The following is a 19,012-nucleotide window of genomic DNA, read 5'->3' on the forward strand; positions in this document are numbered from 1 at the left end:
CAATGTAACTAATGCCTTGCGGACGCAGTGGTGAAGTCGGATATTTTGTTTGAAATTTCTGAACTGTCCAAAATAGGCTATAAAGTTACTTGTCGTTTTTTAAAATTAAGAAACATCGAGTTTTATGGATTCATCATTTAATATTATGAAGTATAATGGTGCCTTGATGGCATAGAGTAGATGCGATGTGTGAACATGTACTAATACGTGATTTTTGTTTAGGACCTCGATTCATAAGAGGTTGAGATACCATACATGTGGTGATTGTGTTGGATTGCCGTGCTACTAAGGTACACGCTTAGACCATACTTTTGTAATTGGTTATGTAAAGTAATGTTGTTTTCATTCTGTGATGTGTTGTTGTATATCACTTAAGGTTTAGACACCTGAATAATTTGAAAAGGAGTTTAACTTGGAAATTGAGGATGATTGTGTTTATCGCCCGTATGGGTTGTTAAATTAGATTTGGGATTATCATTATTTTTGGAACCATGGTAGTGTGGATCATTACGATCACCATGGAATTATTATTATTATTATTATTATTATTATTATTATTATTATTATTATTATTCGTTCCCATGGAAGTTGTGGATCATTATGGTCACCATGGAGTGTATGCATACTCTTTACCTTTGACGACCCGAACAGGACGAGCAACGTCTTAGGTTCGAGGTTGTCTTGAGATTAGCTCTCTTATGTGTATTCCTCCAAATTTTGGTAACACTCTGGTGATTCGAATATGATGGGCAACGACATGAGTTGAGGAATTGAAAAGTCGATTATTAATTACAATTGTTAGAGCCTTTACATGCTAGGATGAACTCATTGTTTGTATGTAACCTATATAATGCACTGTATGAAGTCACTGACGTGTACTGGTTTATGTTCTTTGAAACGTGCAATGATGTTGTTATTCGACAACTAGCAGGTTGATTGCAAGTGGGATTGGATGAGTGAGAATTGGACATTAAAACCTGTAATTGAGTAATCCGATGCATTTGGTTATTGTTATATGTTTGATGAACTTAAATTTATTTTTCTATCGCTCGAACTTTTACCTTATAGACATTAGTTGGTTTTGATGAGGCTGAAAGGTTCACGAGTTGTAAACTTTTAAGACTTTCACTGAATTATTATTATCATTGTCGTTTAGTTATTTCTTTATCACTAGAACGTCGTTAGTCTTAGAATTAAGTTTAACTTAAATTTCCGATGTGTAACCCGAAGTTCATTACATGTGAATATCCAATTCACTTTAACTCGGACTATTACAATGACATTCACCCCCTGGCAGCTAAACAATTCAAAAAATATGATGTCAATGTGTTTTGTGGGTCATATTAAAGAATTTGACCAAGTGTGATGTAATTGTTAGCAACATGGTTGAAACCTTCAACGATTACACCATGTATGCTAGATCAAAGCATCTTATAGATATGCTTGAAGAGATAAGGACAATGCTGGTGAAGAGGTTGGTGACAAAGAGATATAAGGCACAGAAGTGGATCTGTTTGATTTGTCCTAAGGTGCATGAATTGTTAGAAAAAGAAAAGGAAGAAGTGAGCTACTATTACACGTTTTCAAGTTGCTTACTACATAAACACTCTACAAGTTGACATTGAAAAGAAATCATACACTTGTAAGAAGTGGGGCTTGAAGGGCATTCCTTGTTGCTATAGTATTGCTGCATTATATTATATGTGTAAGGATATCGAATCATTTGTGGACAAATGCTATACTAAAGAGGCCTACTTAGATGCATATAGTGGTGTAATACCACCTTTGGCAGGCACTGCCTAAAGCTTATATACCCTTCCTCCCTCCTCCAATTAAGCTTAGCCCAAGTAGACATAAGAAGAACTGGATCAAGACACCCTATAAGGATCCTAAAAAACCTGAGAAATTGACTAGGCATGATTTACAAATGAGTTGCAATTTATGTGGTGTAGTTGGACATAACAAGAGGAAGTGTCTTTGTCAAGACACTTTGACTAAAGCCCTCTAGTACCAACGAGGACTAACGGTAGCCAAGGAAGATTGTTGTTGATGCAATACCACAACAGCCTAATGTGCAACATGATGTTTCTGCTCGACCAGGTCAATTGGGTAGGGGAAATAAACGTTTAAAGAGTGGTGAAGGAAGTAAAGGAAGGGGCAGAAGGGTGTTGCTGGCATGGGTACAGTGGGCCTGTTAACAGGGGTGCTCCCGGCAGTGGTGGTGTTGTGGACAACGCTGTTGACAATAAATGTTATGCCACTACAACTACCATGTATTCTCAATCATTGTTGTTTTGTTCTGCACAAGCATCAATCTCCTTAATGATCCGAAAAATTTGTAGAATATTAGTTAGTTGGTCAATTGATGTAATGTAATGGCAATTACCTTTTTCTATGTAAAGATAATTATGTGATATTTATTTTGCTATGTTTTTTCAAATTCAGTACAAATACAAGTGCAATGAAAATCATTAATGAAAACAAAATCACAAATACAATGGCTTTAACTAAAGTGGCTTGTTTTATAACTTCAATTTTGAGGACATGAACTTCATTCTTCAACGCTTGTTTTTTGAGCTTCAATTTCTGAATTTTATCCGTGAAAGCTCCATTTTCAGCTTCTAATCAATTCAATCTTCTACAATTATTTTATTTGGCAATTACATCACTTTTCTTCTTAAAGAAGTTGCAAGTGAAATCCTACAAGTGACATCCCATAAATTCATAAATAAAGTGGTTAATGTGTGGAGGGAATTTTTAAAAATGAACAGAAAAAATTATATGGAATCCATAAACAATTACTTACAGGCCATTGAAATGAAAAAACTTATCTTCCGGCCAGGTACCCCTCTTCGCCACTTGCAATTTCGCAATAAATTCGTGCTTACATTTCACAAAATGGTTTGAATTTGACCCACTATTGTATGATGAAGAGCAATGGGAGTTAATTGTTACCAAATAAAGTAAAGATTTAAAGTAAAGTGGGAATAAAATTTACTCTCTCCTATTTTTAGGTTAAAAATGAGGAAATGTTGTTACGAGGAAGAAGAAGAAGACATAAGTAAAAGAAGGAAGAAGAATGGTTCAACGGCTATAAATAACATTTGTAGTCGGTTACAAAATTGTTGGGAGTGCTGGCAGCAATACTCAATCAAAGGTCGGATTATTTAAAAATAATCAATACTAGGGGTTATTCACAACAGATTGTCAAAAGGTCGGTTTATTCTAGAAAATTTTTCCTTTCAGGTTGAATAAAACACTCATTCAATTTCTTTCAAAATACACACTTTTCATTGATATTGGAGTTTGAAAATTCAAATATCTACTTAAGGATAGTTAATGTGTTGAAAAAAAGATTAGTTTTCATTCCAGTTCTAACATTTAACTTTAAAAAGACTTAATATGCACCCAAAAAGAGTATGTGACCATGCAAATACACAAGATCCGTGTATTTTCTTTTGGGTTCTAACGCATTGTTCACACATTTAAAATGTTTTTGTTAATTAAGTAGGAAATAGAGATGATAGAAAATCCATGTTAAAATACTTCACTTTTGTTGGTAGAAATCTAGTAAATGGAGAAGTAAAAAACAAAAGTTCAGAGGAAATGCCAAAGGTATTACAAAAATTATGTGGTTAGGAAAGCTAATTGAAGAACTTGAATTTTCACAAAAAGAGACATGTAAATCATTCTGTGACAATAAGGCGAATAAATAAATTTAAAAATCCTGTAAAATATGATAGCACAAAACATGTCGAAGCTGATAGACACTACCAAAGAAAATCTTGAAAACAAAATCATTAGTCTTTCTTATATGAAATCAAAAGATCAGATTGCAAATGTACTCGCAAAATTTGCAGCCTTTGAAGGAGCTTTGTGCAATTTGAGAATTCAAGATCCTAATATCCAGTTTGAGGGGAGTGCAGGAAAAATTAGTTAAATTTAAATTTAATATTTAACGTTTATCTTTTTAGGATTTAAGATATATTTTTTGTTAGAAAAAGGCGAAGAGTGGTTATTTTTAAGATTATCTTTCTTTTATAAACAAATCATATTGACAATTTAAAAAGTAACTTTTAAGAGAAATAATAAAAATAATACTTAAATTTCTTAACAAAAATCCTAAAACTGCGTGTATCTTTTCTAATTTTTGAATATTCATTTTTAATAATATATACTACTTATGAAATAATATCTCTCAAAATTGGCTAAAAAATTAAAGCAAGTGGGTTTAAATACGGGCCCGTTACATATATTTTGACGTATCCGCAGTATTGAAACCAACCACAGCCTACCATCAACAAAATCCAAGGGTAACATTTCACATCGTACCCGGAGAAGTAAAGAAAATTTCGCATACTAGTACAGTATATAATTGTGACGTTACCGTTTTAGCTTTAAATTTCCGTTTTCTTTTTTTCTTTTTTTTCTTTTTTTTAGCCCTAAAAACTCTAAACGGCTGTTAGGTGATGAGGTTTTTAAATTAACAACACTTGCTCCGTTCCAAACAGAAACGTCGGTGATTTATTTATTATAACTCCTAGTATTCGTTAACTTCTGATTTCTCTATCTCTCTTCAACGGGAAAAAAAAAGGAATTTTCCAGTATAACGTTTTCTCTCTCTAGAAACTACAACGGGAAAGACGAATTATAGTTTGTCTCCCGCCAATTTCAAAGGTTAGGGTTTCTTGGATTGATTTGGACTAATATTTTTACATTTGTGTTAAATTTTGGTAGCCTTTTTATTTTGTTTCGTGTGATTGCAATTGAATATGTTGTCAAAATCAATCTGCGGTTTTTATAAGAGTTAATTACATAAACTTCTAGTTAATTTGTTACGGAGTCTTGTGATTCATCCTGTTTTATGATGATTTTGATTTGATTACTCTGTGTTAGATCCGTGTCCGGTTTGTGTTTGGATTTTGATTTTAGGGTTTCTGGACTTCGTGATTGAATATGCTTTTATTTAATGCTGTCTACTTTATGTTTTTGGTACTAATTGATTATTATTGGTGGATTGATCAGGTCTGTAATTGAGATTAGTATATAGGATTTACCTACTTAAAGTAGTAGATGAGTAGATGGTGGAAGGTGATATGACAGTGGAGAAGTGTTCTTTGGAGAACAAACAATCAGCTGCTGCTTCAAGCTCATCAGTTTCTGAAGGTAGTGCTAGTGTTACTCTAAAGTCTAGTAGCCCAACCAGGAGTTCACCACCTCATAGGTACATTGAAGCTCTAATCGTCTTTGATATTAACATAATATGCTTTTGCTGAATTGCAGGTTTTTTTTTCTGTGTAAGAGTAAATAATAAAAGTTAGTTCTGTTCTAGTTATTTTTCTCTGGTGTGTGGACATTGAACTTGTGAATGTCATATTATTGATGATTTTAATCTGTTCCCCTAAAGCATGAATGATTTTAATCTGTGTAAGTAAGTTGTGCTGATGCTACTATTCACCTTAAATAACTTATCATATACGGTGTATGAATGATTTCCATGTAAATGTTAATGGATATAGATTTAGGTGCAAATTTTTGTATGACTCAAATGCAAAGGTTTTTCTTGTAGGACAACCACAGGGCCAATTAGACGAGCAAAGGGTGGCTGGACACCAGAAGAGGTTAGTGATAAATTATTTTGTAGTCTTTTGCTAGGTTTTTCAGTTGAATACATGTTGATAATATAGAACTATGACTTTGGTAATAGAGTGGCTCACTTACTCCATATTTTTTGTTTATGTAGAGAACAATAACCTTTAAATAACGAATTCTGCTATTTTCTCTAATAGATCATATATCCAAAAAGATAAAATCCAAATACTAAATTTAACTTCAACATAACTAACTTTCCTACACAACCCCTCAAGTTGGGTAGTAGGATCTTGATTTCTCAACTTGCACAAAACTCCTTCAAAGGCTTCAACTCTTATAGCCTTTGTGAGTATATTTGTAATCTGATCTTTTGATTTTATATGAGGAAGACTAATAATTTTGTTTTCAGGATTATCTTTGATAAAGTGTCTATCATCTTCAACATGTTTTGTACGATCATGTTGTATAAGATTTTCAGATATACTTATTGCGACCTTGTTGTCGCAAAATAATCTACATGTCTCTTGTTGTGGGAATCAAAGTTCTTTAATACTTTTCCAGGTTACTAAATTTCCACCAACAAAGCTAAAGTATCCTAGTGGATTTTCTAACCATCTTTTTCCCCTTCCCAATCAACAATCGTATAAGCTATAAGGTTTAAGTTATTATTCCTTCCTAATAAAATTCCTCTTCCACTTGTTCCTTTGAAATGTCTTATAATTCTCATTACTGTCTCCATATGTTGAACTTGTGGAAGATGCATGAATCTACAAACGATTCCGTACGCATACACAATGTTCGCTCTTGTGTGTGATAAATATATAAGTTCCAACAATTCTTTGATATTTCCCTTTATCCATGAGATCCGCTCATTCAATAATTTGTAATCCATGATTGGCTATGATAAGCGTCTCTGCTGGTTTGCAATCAATCATTCATGAGCTTGCTAGAAGATCTAAGATATACTTCTTTTGATGAATAAAACCCCCTTTTTCTGATTTTAGAACTCGATTCCAAGAAAATACTATAGATTTCCTAAATCTTTCATTTCAAATTCACAGAGTAACTTTCTTTTTAAATCCTCTATTTCTTTTATATTATCACTTTTTATCATTTTATCAACAAATATAATAAGACATGTGGTAAGATTATTTTGTCTTCTCAAAAATAAAGTATGATCAGAATTACTTTGCTTGTATCCAAATCTTTTCATTGTTGATGTGAACCTTTCAAACCAATCTCCATGTAATGTTCCGAATCATATGAAGCCTTTTCTAGTTAGCAAATCTCTCCCTTCTTGAAATCGTGGAGGTTTTTCCATATAAACCTCTTCTATTTCCCCATGATGACAAGCGTATTTAACATCGAATTGACGAAGATTCCAATTTAAATTTGCAGCTAATGAGAATAAAACTTGAAGTGTATCAATTTTTGCTACTGGAGAAAACATTTTTGAATAATCAAAGATCAATATATCCTTATATTTGTTCTAAGAATAAAGGGATCAAAGTCATTGTATCTGTTGCACCACAAGAAAAGATCCAATGTTCACAACTTGGTCTACATAAAAAAAGATTTTGGTTGGTTGGCGAGTTTGGATCGTGGGTTTTTGTGGGTTGATAGAGATTTCTATTTGGTCAATATTTTGTGCTTTCTGAAAAATTCTAGAAACTTCTAGGTTTTGGTTAGAGTTTTGTGGGTTTTATGGGTGTTGAACCTTTTTTCCCTCAACTTGTTTTTCTCTCTCTTTCGTCATATTTTCATGGCTTGATAGGTTAAGCTTATGAAGGTTGAATTTGGATTTTATGGTTAGTGAAGGATAGAGATGGCAATAGATCCTAGACCTGGCCTAGATTCGATTTGGCTGGTCTGGATCCTTAAAATTTGGATCTGTCGGGTCTGAATTCGTTTAGAATTGACGGATTTGGATCTGGGTCTCAATAAAATACCCCAAACCTGGACCCGTGGATCCTTAGAATCCTTTGGAGAAGGAAGATATTGATGTGTCGAGTTGCGATGTTTTAAGGTTTGGAACCGTTCATGAGGTGCTTAAAGTGAGGCAAATGAAGCTTCACTAAGGGGTGGAACCATGCCTTGAACGAGGCAAGGCATGGGAAGAGGGTTGCTCGAACAAGGCAACACGAAAAATGCATACAGAAGCTCACATGAGTTGCTGCTCGTTTGAGCACCTCACTTACTTGTTGAAGCAGCCTTGGCTGAACCTGTTAGTAGGTTCTGATCTATGTGCTCGGACGAACATGGTTTGTTAGAGCACTCCAACAGTCAGAATTCTTCTATTCTTGTGCATTGATGGGTGCATTATATTCCTTGTTTAATGTAATGTTTATTGCCATGTTTATTGTATGGTGTTAATGTGCATTGATTGGTGAATTAAGAGGGGTTCTAGAATGATGTATGAGCTTGTATATAAAGCATATATCATCCATAGAAACAATCACCACAACAACACATTGTAGAGAGGGCTAGTTCATTTGTAAAGAAGCTTGGGTGTGTAAACCAAAAGAGTGTTCTTACTTCGAATTAGTATTTGTGATCTTTAGAGGTTGTTCTCAAGAAAGAGGGGATTATTTGTATTTGTATTGTTGAATGCAAATCATAAATAAAACCATTGTTGAGGGGAGGTATCTAAGATACCTCATAAATCATTGTTATCCATTGTTTTTGTTTGTATTTCTCATTTTGTTTTTCATTGTTAAACCTCTTTGAAGCTTTTATTACAAATATAATTCCCTATTCCTTAGCGTGTAATTCCCTGATTCCCTACTCATTTCAAACCAAGTCCCCAATGCCCCATAAGCATTCTCTGTACTCTCATTTTAACCCTAGTCCCTACCATAGCTCTAACCTCTTTCTTGTTCTCACTATCTCATCGGTTGTCGGCTGTTGCCTACCCTTACTCTGACATTTGAGTTACTGTACTGTCGGCTTCTTTGTTCTCATTTCGTTGAACAAATGATTTGTTTGGATTGATTTGTTTGGAAACATTTAAGTTGGATTGATTTGTTTGGAAACATTTAAGTTGGATTGATTTGTTTGGAAACATTTAAGGTTTTAACAACCTGGGAAAAACAACTCTAGTAATTTCAATACAATATATTTTTGTAATCACCTTTTACTAAACAAAATAAATATATATTGAGTCATTTATTCATTAATTAACAGTCAAGTGGATGTTTGTTCTTTGAATGCTTGATTTCTTAATTATGGTTTTATACATGTATGCTTGATTTTTTAATTATGGTTATATGCTTCATATTTCATTTTATTGTTTTTATTAGTGGATCTGAGGTATTGGTTATATGTTTTTTTTCTTAATTATCTAATTTAAGGTATAGTATATGTATTTCGTTTTATTGTTTTATGACAATCATTTGTATTCTTTTGCATTTGCCTTCAACACAGGTATTTCATTTTAATGTATGGTTCTATTTTAGGTTGTGTAGTTATATATATTATTATCATTAATCAATGTATATAACTTTGTTGCAATCTCAATTCAAAGCAAATTTCAGTCAAACATGCGAAAATAAGTTGGACTGGTATCTAATCCGTAAGATCCATGGATCCGGATCTTGAAAATTTAGACCCGTAGATCCAAATCCAGATCTGGGTCTTCACTGTGAAAACGGATTTAGAGAGTATTTTTTATTATTTCTGACGTTTTTTGGTAGATAACGTAATTGAAAAAATGGAATTTTTACCGTTTCCGAAAAACATCATTGGCTTCAATACCACATTAAGAAATCTAGAGCGTATTTTTATTATTTATCTCAAAAGTTAAATTACATTTTGTAAATAAGATTTGTTAATATAGAGAACAAATAACCCTAAAATAACTAATTCCACTATTTTCTCTAACTGAAAATATATCCTAAATGACAAAATCCAAAGACTAAATTTAAATTTAAACTTAAACCTAACTAACAAACTTTCCTACATGATTTACTATCTGCAGGATGAAACATTGAGAAGTGCAGTTGCCGATTTCAAGGGGAAGAACTGGAAAAAAATAGGTTTGTTTGTTCACACATCAACAATTTCATAGCATAACATTGATTTTGAAAAATTTAGGTGTTGTCTACTAAAAAAAGCATATGTGATCACAATAATACCAAAGGGCATACTTAATGTTATAGAATTTCCCAAACATGTGGCCTCCGATTGAAAAATTAGCTTTGCTACTTGTTGATATGGGTTCGACAAAAAAAAAAAAAAAACAATTGAATAGAAAATCCATGGTTGGTGATCCGCATTATTTTTACCTTATCTTTACCATAACCAACTACTGGTACCCTATACTCCATGGCTTTTGCTACATCCTTGTAGGCTTTTTCCAACTATCTTTGTTTGGTATCTAATTGCCCCTCCTCCTATTCTCCTCATATTTCCTTCACCAAGTAGATTACCCCTCTCTTAAGCATGGCTTTTCCTACATCCTTGTAAGCTCGTTTTAACTAGCTCGGTTTTGTATTTAATCTCAATAAGCGTATCCTCCTTAAGCATGATAACCCCATACCAGGAATTTTTATGATGCCTTCACTAAGTGGATCACCCCTCTCTTAATTCGTAACCTTTAAGATATCCTCCAAATGTTTTTATGCATGTTGTCAACAAATTTTTGTGGCAAAAAAGGTTTGCTTTTGTCGAGATGATGTGCTAGAGAAAGTATGATGCTCAAACCTTTTCTTTTAAAAGCGCATTTTACATAATCATAGTTCTTAGAAACTCTTGAATCACATGATAAAGAAGTTTTTCCAAATTTTATTTGTGAACTAAACTACAACTTTTAAGAGTTCTAAAAAATACAACTTTGCATTCAGTGTATATTTTGAATTTTTGTTATAGATCAAGGTTTTGATACTATTGTCTATTGTTGATTTGATGATGCTAAGCCTTGGAACTATATTGATACCATATTTTATGTGGACTATAAGTCAAAGCAAAACAGAGTACCTGGAATGTAAGTTTAGCACAAACGAGATAACAAAAAGCACTTATAGTTAGAAGAGAGAGAAATCGCTCCAAGTGGATACTTCAAATGCCTTGGTTCCATATTTTAGAGTAGTAAGGATATCCAAAAAGATGTGACCCATAGAATTTAGGGTGAGTGGCAAAAATAGGGAGCAACAACTAGAGTAATATGTGATCGAGGTGTTCTCCTAATGTTAAAGTGCAAGTTATATTGAACGGTCCAACGCTATTATAGGGATTAGAATGTTGGACTTTTGGAAAATCATGGTAGAAAGATGAGAGTAGCGAAAATGTGAATGCTTCAATGAATTTGTGGGCATACCTTAAGGAATAAAATTCAAAATGAAGATAAGAAAATAGAGTTGCAAATATTGAAGAAAAGTTGAAAGAGAATCGTTAAGATGACTTGGTCATATGCAAAGATGGGTATTAGTGAGTAAGGAAGATAGAAAGTTAGAGTTTGGGAGACTTAAAAAAAAGGGCATGAAAGATTGAAAATGACTTAAAGAACAGAAATGGAAAATAATATGAAAGATGTAGACTCACAAATTGAGTTGCTAGAAAATCGAAATGAATGGAGAAGAAGAATCCATGTGGACAACTATTTGAATTGATAGATATATTTTTTCATGTAGCCGATCCCAATCTTTTGGGATCAAGCTCTAGCATTGTTGTTGATATTTCATCCTCAGCTTTTTGTGTTTAGAAACTTAAGTGTATAGTTGGCCAAAACTTTATTCCTTGTTTTCATAAAATAAGTGGCATTAAGGTGGAATGTTGTTGTTTCCCTTATGAATAGTAACCTTAGCAACTAAAAAGATGGAGGAAGTATTTTATAACTTCCATTACCTTGTTTAGGCATTAAGAAAATGAAAGAAATTCCTATCACAATTTTTTATGGTTATGTTGTTCTTGTATTGTCAAAAGATTTTACAACTCGCAAATGTTTTAGTTCAACCTCGAGTATAATTGAAGTGGATTGATTCATTCAACATGTGTTACTCCGACATGATAGATTTTTCGATGCCCTTGTGTTTGTAAGAGTTCACACAGGTACAATACACATGGTTGAATCCACAATCTCGCTGTCGGGTACAACCATGGAAGAATGAGGTCATCGAGAACCCCAAGAAATGTTAATTAAAGATACCTAATTCGTTGTCGAATCCTCAATCTCGCTATTGGGTACAACAATGGAAAAACGAGGACATATAATACCCCAAGAAATGTTAATTAAAGACATCTTATTCATATTCTATAACCGCTCAATACTAGGTCTTTTACTCATGAAGGCCATGCAGTTGTAGTCATCTTATCCATCTACGACATGAAAATCTCTATTTTCTTTTTTGCTGCTTTTCCGCTTGATGTCTCATGTTGAGTGTTGAGAAAACCGTTTTATTACTTCTTTTCTCTCTCCACTACTCTTCTCTCTTCCTCATTGTATAATTGTATTGAAGTATGTTGTTCCTTTTTCTTTTTCTTTTTTTTTCTCTTGCACGAGTCTCGCATGATCTTTTTTATATCCACTATTTAATCTAATGGGCATGGACCTTTATTGATGTTGCAAAAGCTGCAATAGCTTTTGAAATTTTCCTTAATTACAACAATAGAATTGCCCAAGCCCATACTCAAAATTAGGATGATGTTCCCATGTTGAAAATCTAAAAATATCCTATCGGATACTAGGTTATCTGGATATCCACCCATACCCAATACCTAGTTCGAGTAACATAGACAACTCTTAGATTTATATTCAAAATCAATTGATAAAAGACTCCTACAACATCTACAACAAAATTAAGAATGACCAAATACATAACAATTAAGATCAAATAACTATCTCAAATTCTCAATTAATAAAACCATGGTCGTTGTTGCATTACCTTCTCTATGGCTTTTGTTTGATACAACTTTTATTGAGGGAGTCTTTTGATCTGATGTAGCTTTCATATAGAATTGAATATGATATTTTTATATAGATCTAAATTGATATCACAAAGATCTTTATCAATAATCAAACTTTTACCTTAAAATGAAAATCTTACCCCCAAACTCTCACAGGGAGAAACATAAAAATCAAATAAATTGATAGAATAATAACCCTATAAATGGATATAATAAATTCCCTATAGAAAGAGAGTAAAGTTTTTTCTTGACAAAAGAGAGAGAAGACTAAATGGCAGCTAGGTTATTTAGAGGTCCTTTCTATCTGGATTTTGGAGTACTTCTATATAGATTTTTTATATTTAGGTTATGAAAGTTTAGTATAATTGATCAACCTTCTTTATCTATGATGTCATCTATCTATTATCATGATGTCAAATTTGTCCAATGACGTAGAAGTATTGAAGGATATATAGTAGCATTCTATAATGACGTTGAATTGTGCATTTGCTACAATTACATTTAATAATGACCAAACATGCTGAAATGTGAGTGTGTGTCTATATATATATATATATATATATACATATATATATACATATATATATATATATATATATATATATATATATATATATATATATATATATATATATATATGTAAGTATGGAAGGATCAATAATACTCTCTCATATTCCCTTTAAATGTCCCATTTTTTTTTTCAACATTATTCATCAATCACTCTTGTTATGTGCTTTGTTTTTAATCTAAAAGTTAAAACTTAGTCAAGTGTAATATCATTATAATTTTTATACAAGCACAATTAGAGATATTTAAAATTGAAATAGTGCATAGTTGTGCCAAAACTAAATGGGACATTTAAAGGGAATAAGAGGGAGTTGCATTCTATAATGACGTTGAACTGTTCAGTTGCTACAATTACATATACTAATGACCAAACATGCTATAATGTTTATATGTATGTAGCTGAGTTCTTCCCAGATAGGTCTGAAGTACAGTGCTTACACAGATGGCAAAAAGTTCTGAATCCTGAGCTGGTTAAAGGACCATGGACTCAAAAGGTCAGATACCAACTTGGTTTGTTCACCTTTTGTAACATTTAAGGAGATCATTATAAATTTATTTACCCCTCTTTGATGCAGGAGGATGAAAAAATTTTGGAGTTAGTTGAAATATATGGGCCTACAAAGTGGTCTGTGATAGCCAAGTCATTACCAGGACGTATCGGGAAGCAATGTCGAGAGCGGTTAGCATTCTAATGATTGAAATTATTTCTACTTCATGATTCATGATCGTCTAAATCTGTCGTGCAGCTCTCTCCATTTAATTTTAGTGTAAACTACCATTGATCATGCATTTCATTATCATATTTGTACATTACTCCAAAAGCTAACTTAAAGAGTGCAAATAATTCACAAGGTTAAATACTTCGATCCACATAAGCTACTGTCAAGCTTTGAACTCAAGTCCCTTGTGGTGGGTTTGTAACATTCCGCAATTCCCACAGCCATAATAGACCTCTAAACTTACAATCTGAGTTTCATATCAGCCCCATGGAGGCTGAGGCAGACTACCTAAGATTGGAGATTCTCCAACATTTGAGCTGAGTTTAGGGCTAAGGTCATTGACTCTCTTGAGTGACATACATCAACTCTGTAGCTTTATGAAGAATGATGCAAGCTACTTAACCTATAAGTAGGTTCTCCGACATATGGCTGGGTTAAGGAATATTATCTCCTTTAGATGTATATCACTCTGAAGTCTTCTGTAAATCAAAATAGGGTTCCCAACCCCCAGCCCCTTACCTAGTTTGTCAGCAAATACATGTGCATCTGATGACCTTTTTTTGTCCCCAGGTGGCACAATCATTTGAATCCACATATAAAAAAGGATGCCTGGACATTGGAGGAAGAATTAGCACTCATGAATGCACATCATATGTATGGCAATAGATGGGCTGAAATAGCCAAAGTCTTACCTGGAAGGTAATGAAGATGCTTGTTTTCTTTGAAGGTGATCTATTCATTTAAAAATTTTCATGATGCTACGTGTTTGAGGCAATAAATGCTGTAGCATTATCATTCAGAGCTAATTGAATAACTGCAATGGTTCATTTTTGTCTTTTGAGGCACCTGTGTAATCATCTCTTTTCATAAATAACGGGTGTGTTTTTGGTATTTGGAGATGTAATTATGAAAATAAGCTTACCTTTTTAAAGGATTATGTTCACATGGGAGTTGATATCGTAATTTGTGGCATATGAATTTATTAAATGAGCACTGCTTCTTCAGCTTTTGTTTCGGTTCATTTGGGTTTTTCAGTGCCCAAATATATTTTTTAGCAGCCTTTATCAGTGTTTTTGAACTATGATCTTTTACAAATGCTTCTTGAATGTTTTCATGAAATTGTAGAACCTAAAAGAGTACCATCTTGCAATTGTAAATATTCTACTGATTGTTCTTGGTTTAGCCGAGCTTCATTTTTCTCTTCTGATTTTTCTCTCAAAATTTGAGAAGTTTATCAAAAGTTTAGCTGCAATTATCAGCAGATCTTTTTTTGCCTTATGTGTTGCCTTTGGTTGTTTACTTGAAGAAGTGCTTAAGCTGCACTTGTTGGTTGGCCTTTGTTTAAAGGGGAAACCAATTGCATTTCACAAGCATCTAATTGTGTTCTTCCATTTTGTCTTCAACCTCTGACAGAACCTTCTAAGGACTTTTAAGAACTACTAAAAAACGCATATCAGTGTGCCTTTGAGCTTGATCAATTGGACTTTCTCATGTTTTGTCTCAGTCTGTTAAGTATTGCCTCATTTACATGAAATCTGTGCTTTCATTTAAGGCGAAGTATTTTCTTCTTAATTCTTAACGACTCGCACATCCTGTAAAGTATAATTACATAAAAAGGGACCTTTCTTTGTCCCCTGAGATTTCTTTCGTTTGGGTAACAAGAAGGTAGACTGTTTCTAAACATGTTTAGGTTTTAACTTTCAACCCCCTATACAAAGGATTGTAGTGTTTTAATACATGTGGACCTTTTACAAAGATTGTGGACATTTTTTGGCTTGTCAGTTCTTGAACTTGACCTATTAGCCCTCTATGCAAATCAGTAAGATTGTTTCCAAAATTTTGTCGTCTGGTGAAAGCTAAAGAGTTAACTTTGCTGTGTTGAATTGTGCAAATAACTAGTATTTCGGGTATTGGGCTTACCTAAGGGTAATTTAGGACCATTTAGGTAATTGCTATGTTAGTGGAGACTTGGGGAATAAGTTAGTTTTAAGGGGTGGTTTTATTATGAATAGAGGGAGAATTAGGGAGTCATTACGTATCCTGAAATTGTTAAACACGTGGGTGAGTTTTATACTCAATTGGGAGATCTCAAGCTTCTTGAATTGCTTGATGTATCATTTCTTTTTTTATTACATTTAGAGTTGTAATCTTCCTTTGATCCTTCATTTTATAATATAATTTCACTTTTGTCCTTTTAATATTTTATTTCCAAATTTTCTGTCTCTTTGAATCTGTCAGTTCATAACAAATTGCTTCTGAATCCTTATTCTACCGTTTCTTTGTCATAGGACCGATAATGCAATTAAAAATCACTGGAATAGCTCCTTAAAGAAGAAGCTAGATTTCTATTTGAACAATGGTAAACTTCCCCCTGTTTCAAAGACCACTCATCAAAACAATGTGCGAGATGCAGAGAGACTCACTTCTGGAAAATTGGTGGTTGGTTCAAAAAAAGAATCAGATTCTTCTGCTCAGACTTCCTCCGGTGCTACAGATTTCAAAAGATCAGATGACAAAATTTTTCAGTTGGAAATGTCTGACAAGATTCAAGACATATGTGCGTCTAGTTTTCGTGCTGATGAGTCTGCTGATCCAGATTTTATCGACCGGTCATCATATGTAAATATTTCCTGTCAAAATTCAAAATTTTTACCATATGATAGTTGTGGCAGTGTTGATCATATTGAGCAAAATGAAGATGCCGTCACACCTCAGTGGCCTGTAAATCCTATTAATCAGTCAATGTACTGTAAATCTCTACATTATGAAACTAGTCCTTCAGAATCAAACTTAGCCAACAGTCACACGAAGCCTGATTACAGCCCAGAAACAGCTTTCTTAACTCCAACTGGTGTGAAGAGCACAACCCGCACAGTTGATTCTGTGCGTGACCTAGAATCAATGTTGAAAATTGCAGCTAAGACATTTTCTAATACTCCTGCTATAATCAGAAAGAGAAGGGCACAATTTCAAAGTCCTCAAAGCAAAAATAGTAGAAGGATTGATGAAGCTTTCTGCAAAGATAAATGCTCACCTTCGACTGAGAAGCAAACTGCTATTTATCCATCTAGTTGTCAGGATGGAGGCTTGCCTTCGACTCCACCGTCTAATACCCCTGTTCTAACCGAACGTTGCGATGGGAAATCTTATAATGCTTCTCCACCATATCGATTTAGACCAAAGCGCACAGCTATTATCAAATCTATAGAAAAGCAGCTAGAATTCTCAATGGACAACGAGAAAAAAGACGATGCAAAGTCATTAGATTTGCAGCTTAGAGGCAACGATCCTATCAGAGAAGGCATATCAAGTAAAAGTATGGGAGTGACATAGTTTGGTAAGTTTTTTGGTTTTTTTTTTTTTTTTTTTTTTTTTGGTTTCCGAAGATGAGCACAACTATACGTTATTGTCTGCTATTGCTTGCTTTGTCATTGGAATGTACTACCTTGCGTTCATGTGAAAACTCATCTATATAGGCGTGGCTTGTAGGATTATGTTGTGTGTTGGCTAAGTACCCCTTTCAACCCCTTCTCTAGCACCCCTCGCCTCACTTAACAAATAAAAAGGTAAAAAATATGAATGCATAAAAGAAAGTAAATTGCCAACTCATTTTTAAGTTGGGTATGTCTTCACACTCTAGTGTTCAATTTAACTGCAGTGCTGTTATTTCATTTACATTTCTCTCTATAGCCCTGTGATTCCTTTGCTTAATGTATGCATTGCAAGGTGTGCTCCCTTTTTTGCTATCAAAATAGAATTTTGTACGAAAGTTTTACATGTTATTTGTTGGAGGAAAAATCTTTCCGACTAGAACTCTCTTGTTTATATAAGAAATGAATTTCTAAGCTTCATTTTCCTGCAATTGGTTCCTACTTACTATAATTAGGGAAGACTAGGGAGGGAGATATGATAATAAAGAAAGGATGTGGTAACTTGTAACGATTAAAGAAGGGGACAATGGGTTTATTGTTTCCTTGTAGTAAAAGAGCATTGAATCTCTATTGCGGAATTTGAATTGATTGTGTGCATTTTGAAACTTATTAACCCATCCCTTTTTTTTCCCTGTTGTGGAATCTTATTTACTTTATCTGTGATGTATTTCGCACTTGCATCGCAGAGCCTACAGGCAGAAATGTCGAAGTGAGATATCACACCATCGAGCATCTCCCAATGTTTCAGAAGATGGTGTTTTGTGGTCTTATACGATGGTCAATTTGGAGCGCTTGTACATTATAAAAGCATAGACAAAATGTTTGATTGATCTGCATTGACAATAATAGTGGTTCAATTGTTTATAGCAATAGACATGGAAATCGCTTAGTAATTGAGTTTCCATGATTCAATCAGTGATGATGGACTTGTTTTGTGCTTTTGCCAAGATCCAAGATGAGAAAGACGCTCGGGCAACTTGTGCTCCTGGAATGCTCTGACTAATAGGAATTTTTTTTTTTTAAGATATTCATTCCAACTTTTTTTTAATTTTTTTTAAGATATTCATTCCAACTTAATACACATGATTATATTGTCTTACCAAGGCTTTGTTCTTTTTAATTTATTTTTCGAACATATTTCTTATTGAAATCAAATCATATTAGATCACATCAAACCAAATTAGATCAAAACTGTTCATATTAGATTAGAAATTTTCTAATCAGATCAGACTAAATTAAATCATGATTGCTTATTATTATTGTTGTTGTTAATCATGATTTTTTTAATCATATTGAAATTAAAGTTGTAAAATACTTCTTTAGTGTGAACTGTGTTCAAGTGTGAATCGTGCGAATATTTTCTTTCAAAGGAATATGGTTTATATTTGATCACTACGCCTCTATCCCTTTAAAATGGCTACTAATAGTAATATGTCGTAAGGGAAAATGTCACTTTCAAAAGCAAAATTATAAGACTGAAATATAGATCAAAAGTTTATCAAATGAAGGGGTTGTAAGATGAGGATATTGGGGATAGGAAGGTGCATGAATCCACATGATGGTATTGATCTAGCTAGTGGGTACTGGGTAAGCATAGTAATAAATTGAACAGGAACATGAATGATAAAGCAATCAAATTCGATTGACTTTTAAGTTGAGTTATTTTCAATCAAGTAAGCAGCAAGCGTTATCGATATCATAATGTTTAATTTAAATCAATCTAGATAACAAATCGTCAAGAAATGATCAACAAGAAACACAATCCTTTAGAAAATTATGCAATAAGTCACAACAGGATCAAAA

The 19,012-nt window shown here is 33.4% G+C and overlaps 1 protein-coding gene across 1 annotated transcript; it reads left to right on the forward strand.

The window, feature by feature from the left end:
* The first annotated feature begins 4,456 nt into the window (after positions 1-4,456).
* On the forward strand, positions 4,457-18,308 carry LOC130818779 (transcription factor MYB3R-3-like). Its single transcript, XM_057684980.1, has 9 exons — positions 4,457-4,677; positions 5,026-5,224; positions 5,570-5,621; positions 9,569-9,626; positions 13,459-13,553; positions 13,635-13,738; positions 14,349-14,477; positions 16,067-17,115; positions 17,896-18,308. Exons 2-8 carry the CDS (start codon positions 5,082-5,084, stop codon positions 17,109-17,111), a joined length of 1,626 nt encoding a protein of 541 aa, XP_057540963.1. The 5' UTR covers positions 4,457-4,677; positions 5,026-5,081; the 3' UTR covers positions 17,112-17,115; positions 17,896-18,308.
* Positions 18,309-19,012: the final 704 nt, after the last annotated feature.

Source organism: Amaranthus tricolor, chromosome 7 (assembly GCF_026212465.1).
Source record: "Amaranthus tricolor cultivar Red isolate AtriRed21 chromosome 7, ASM2621246v1, whole genome shotgun sequence".
Taxonomy (NCBI): Eukaryota; Viridiplantae; Streptophyta; class Magnoliopsida; order Caryophyllales; family Amaranthaceae; genus Amaranthus; species Amaranthus tricolor.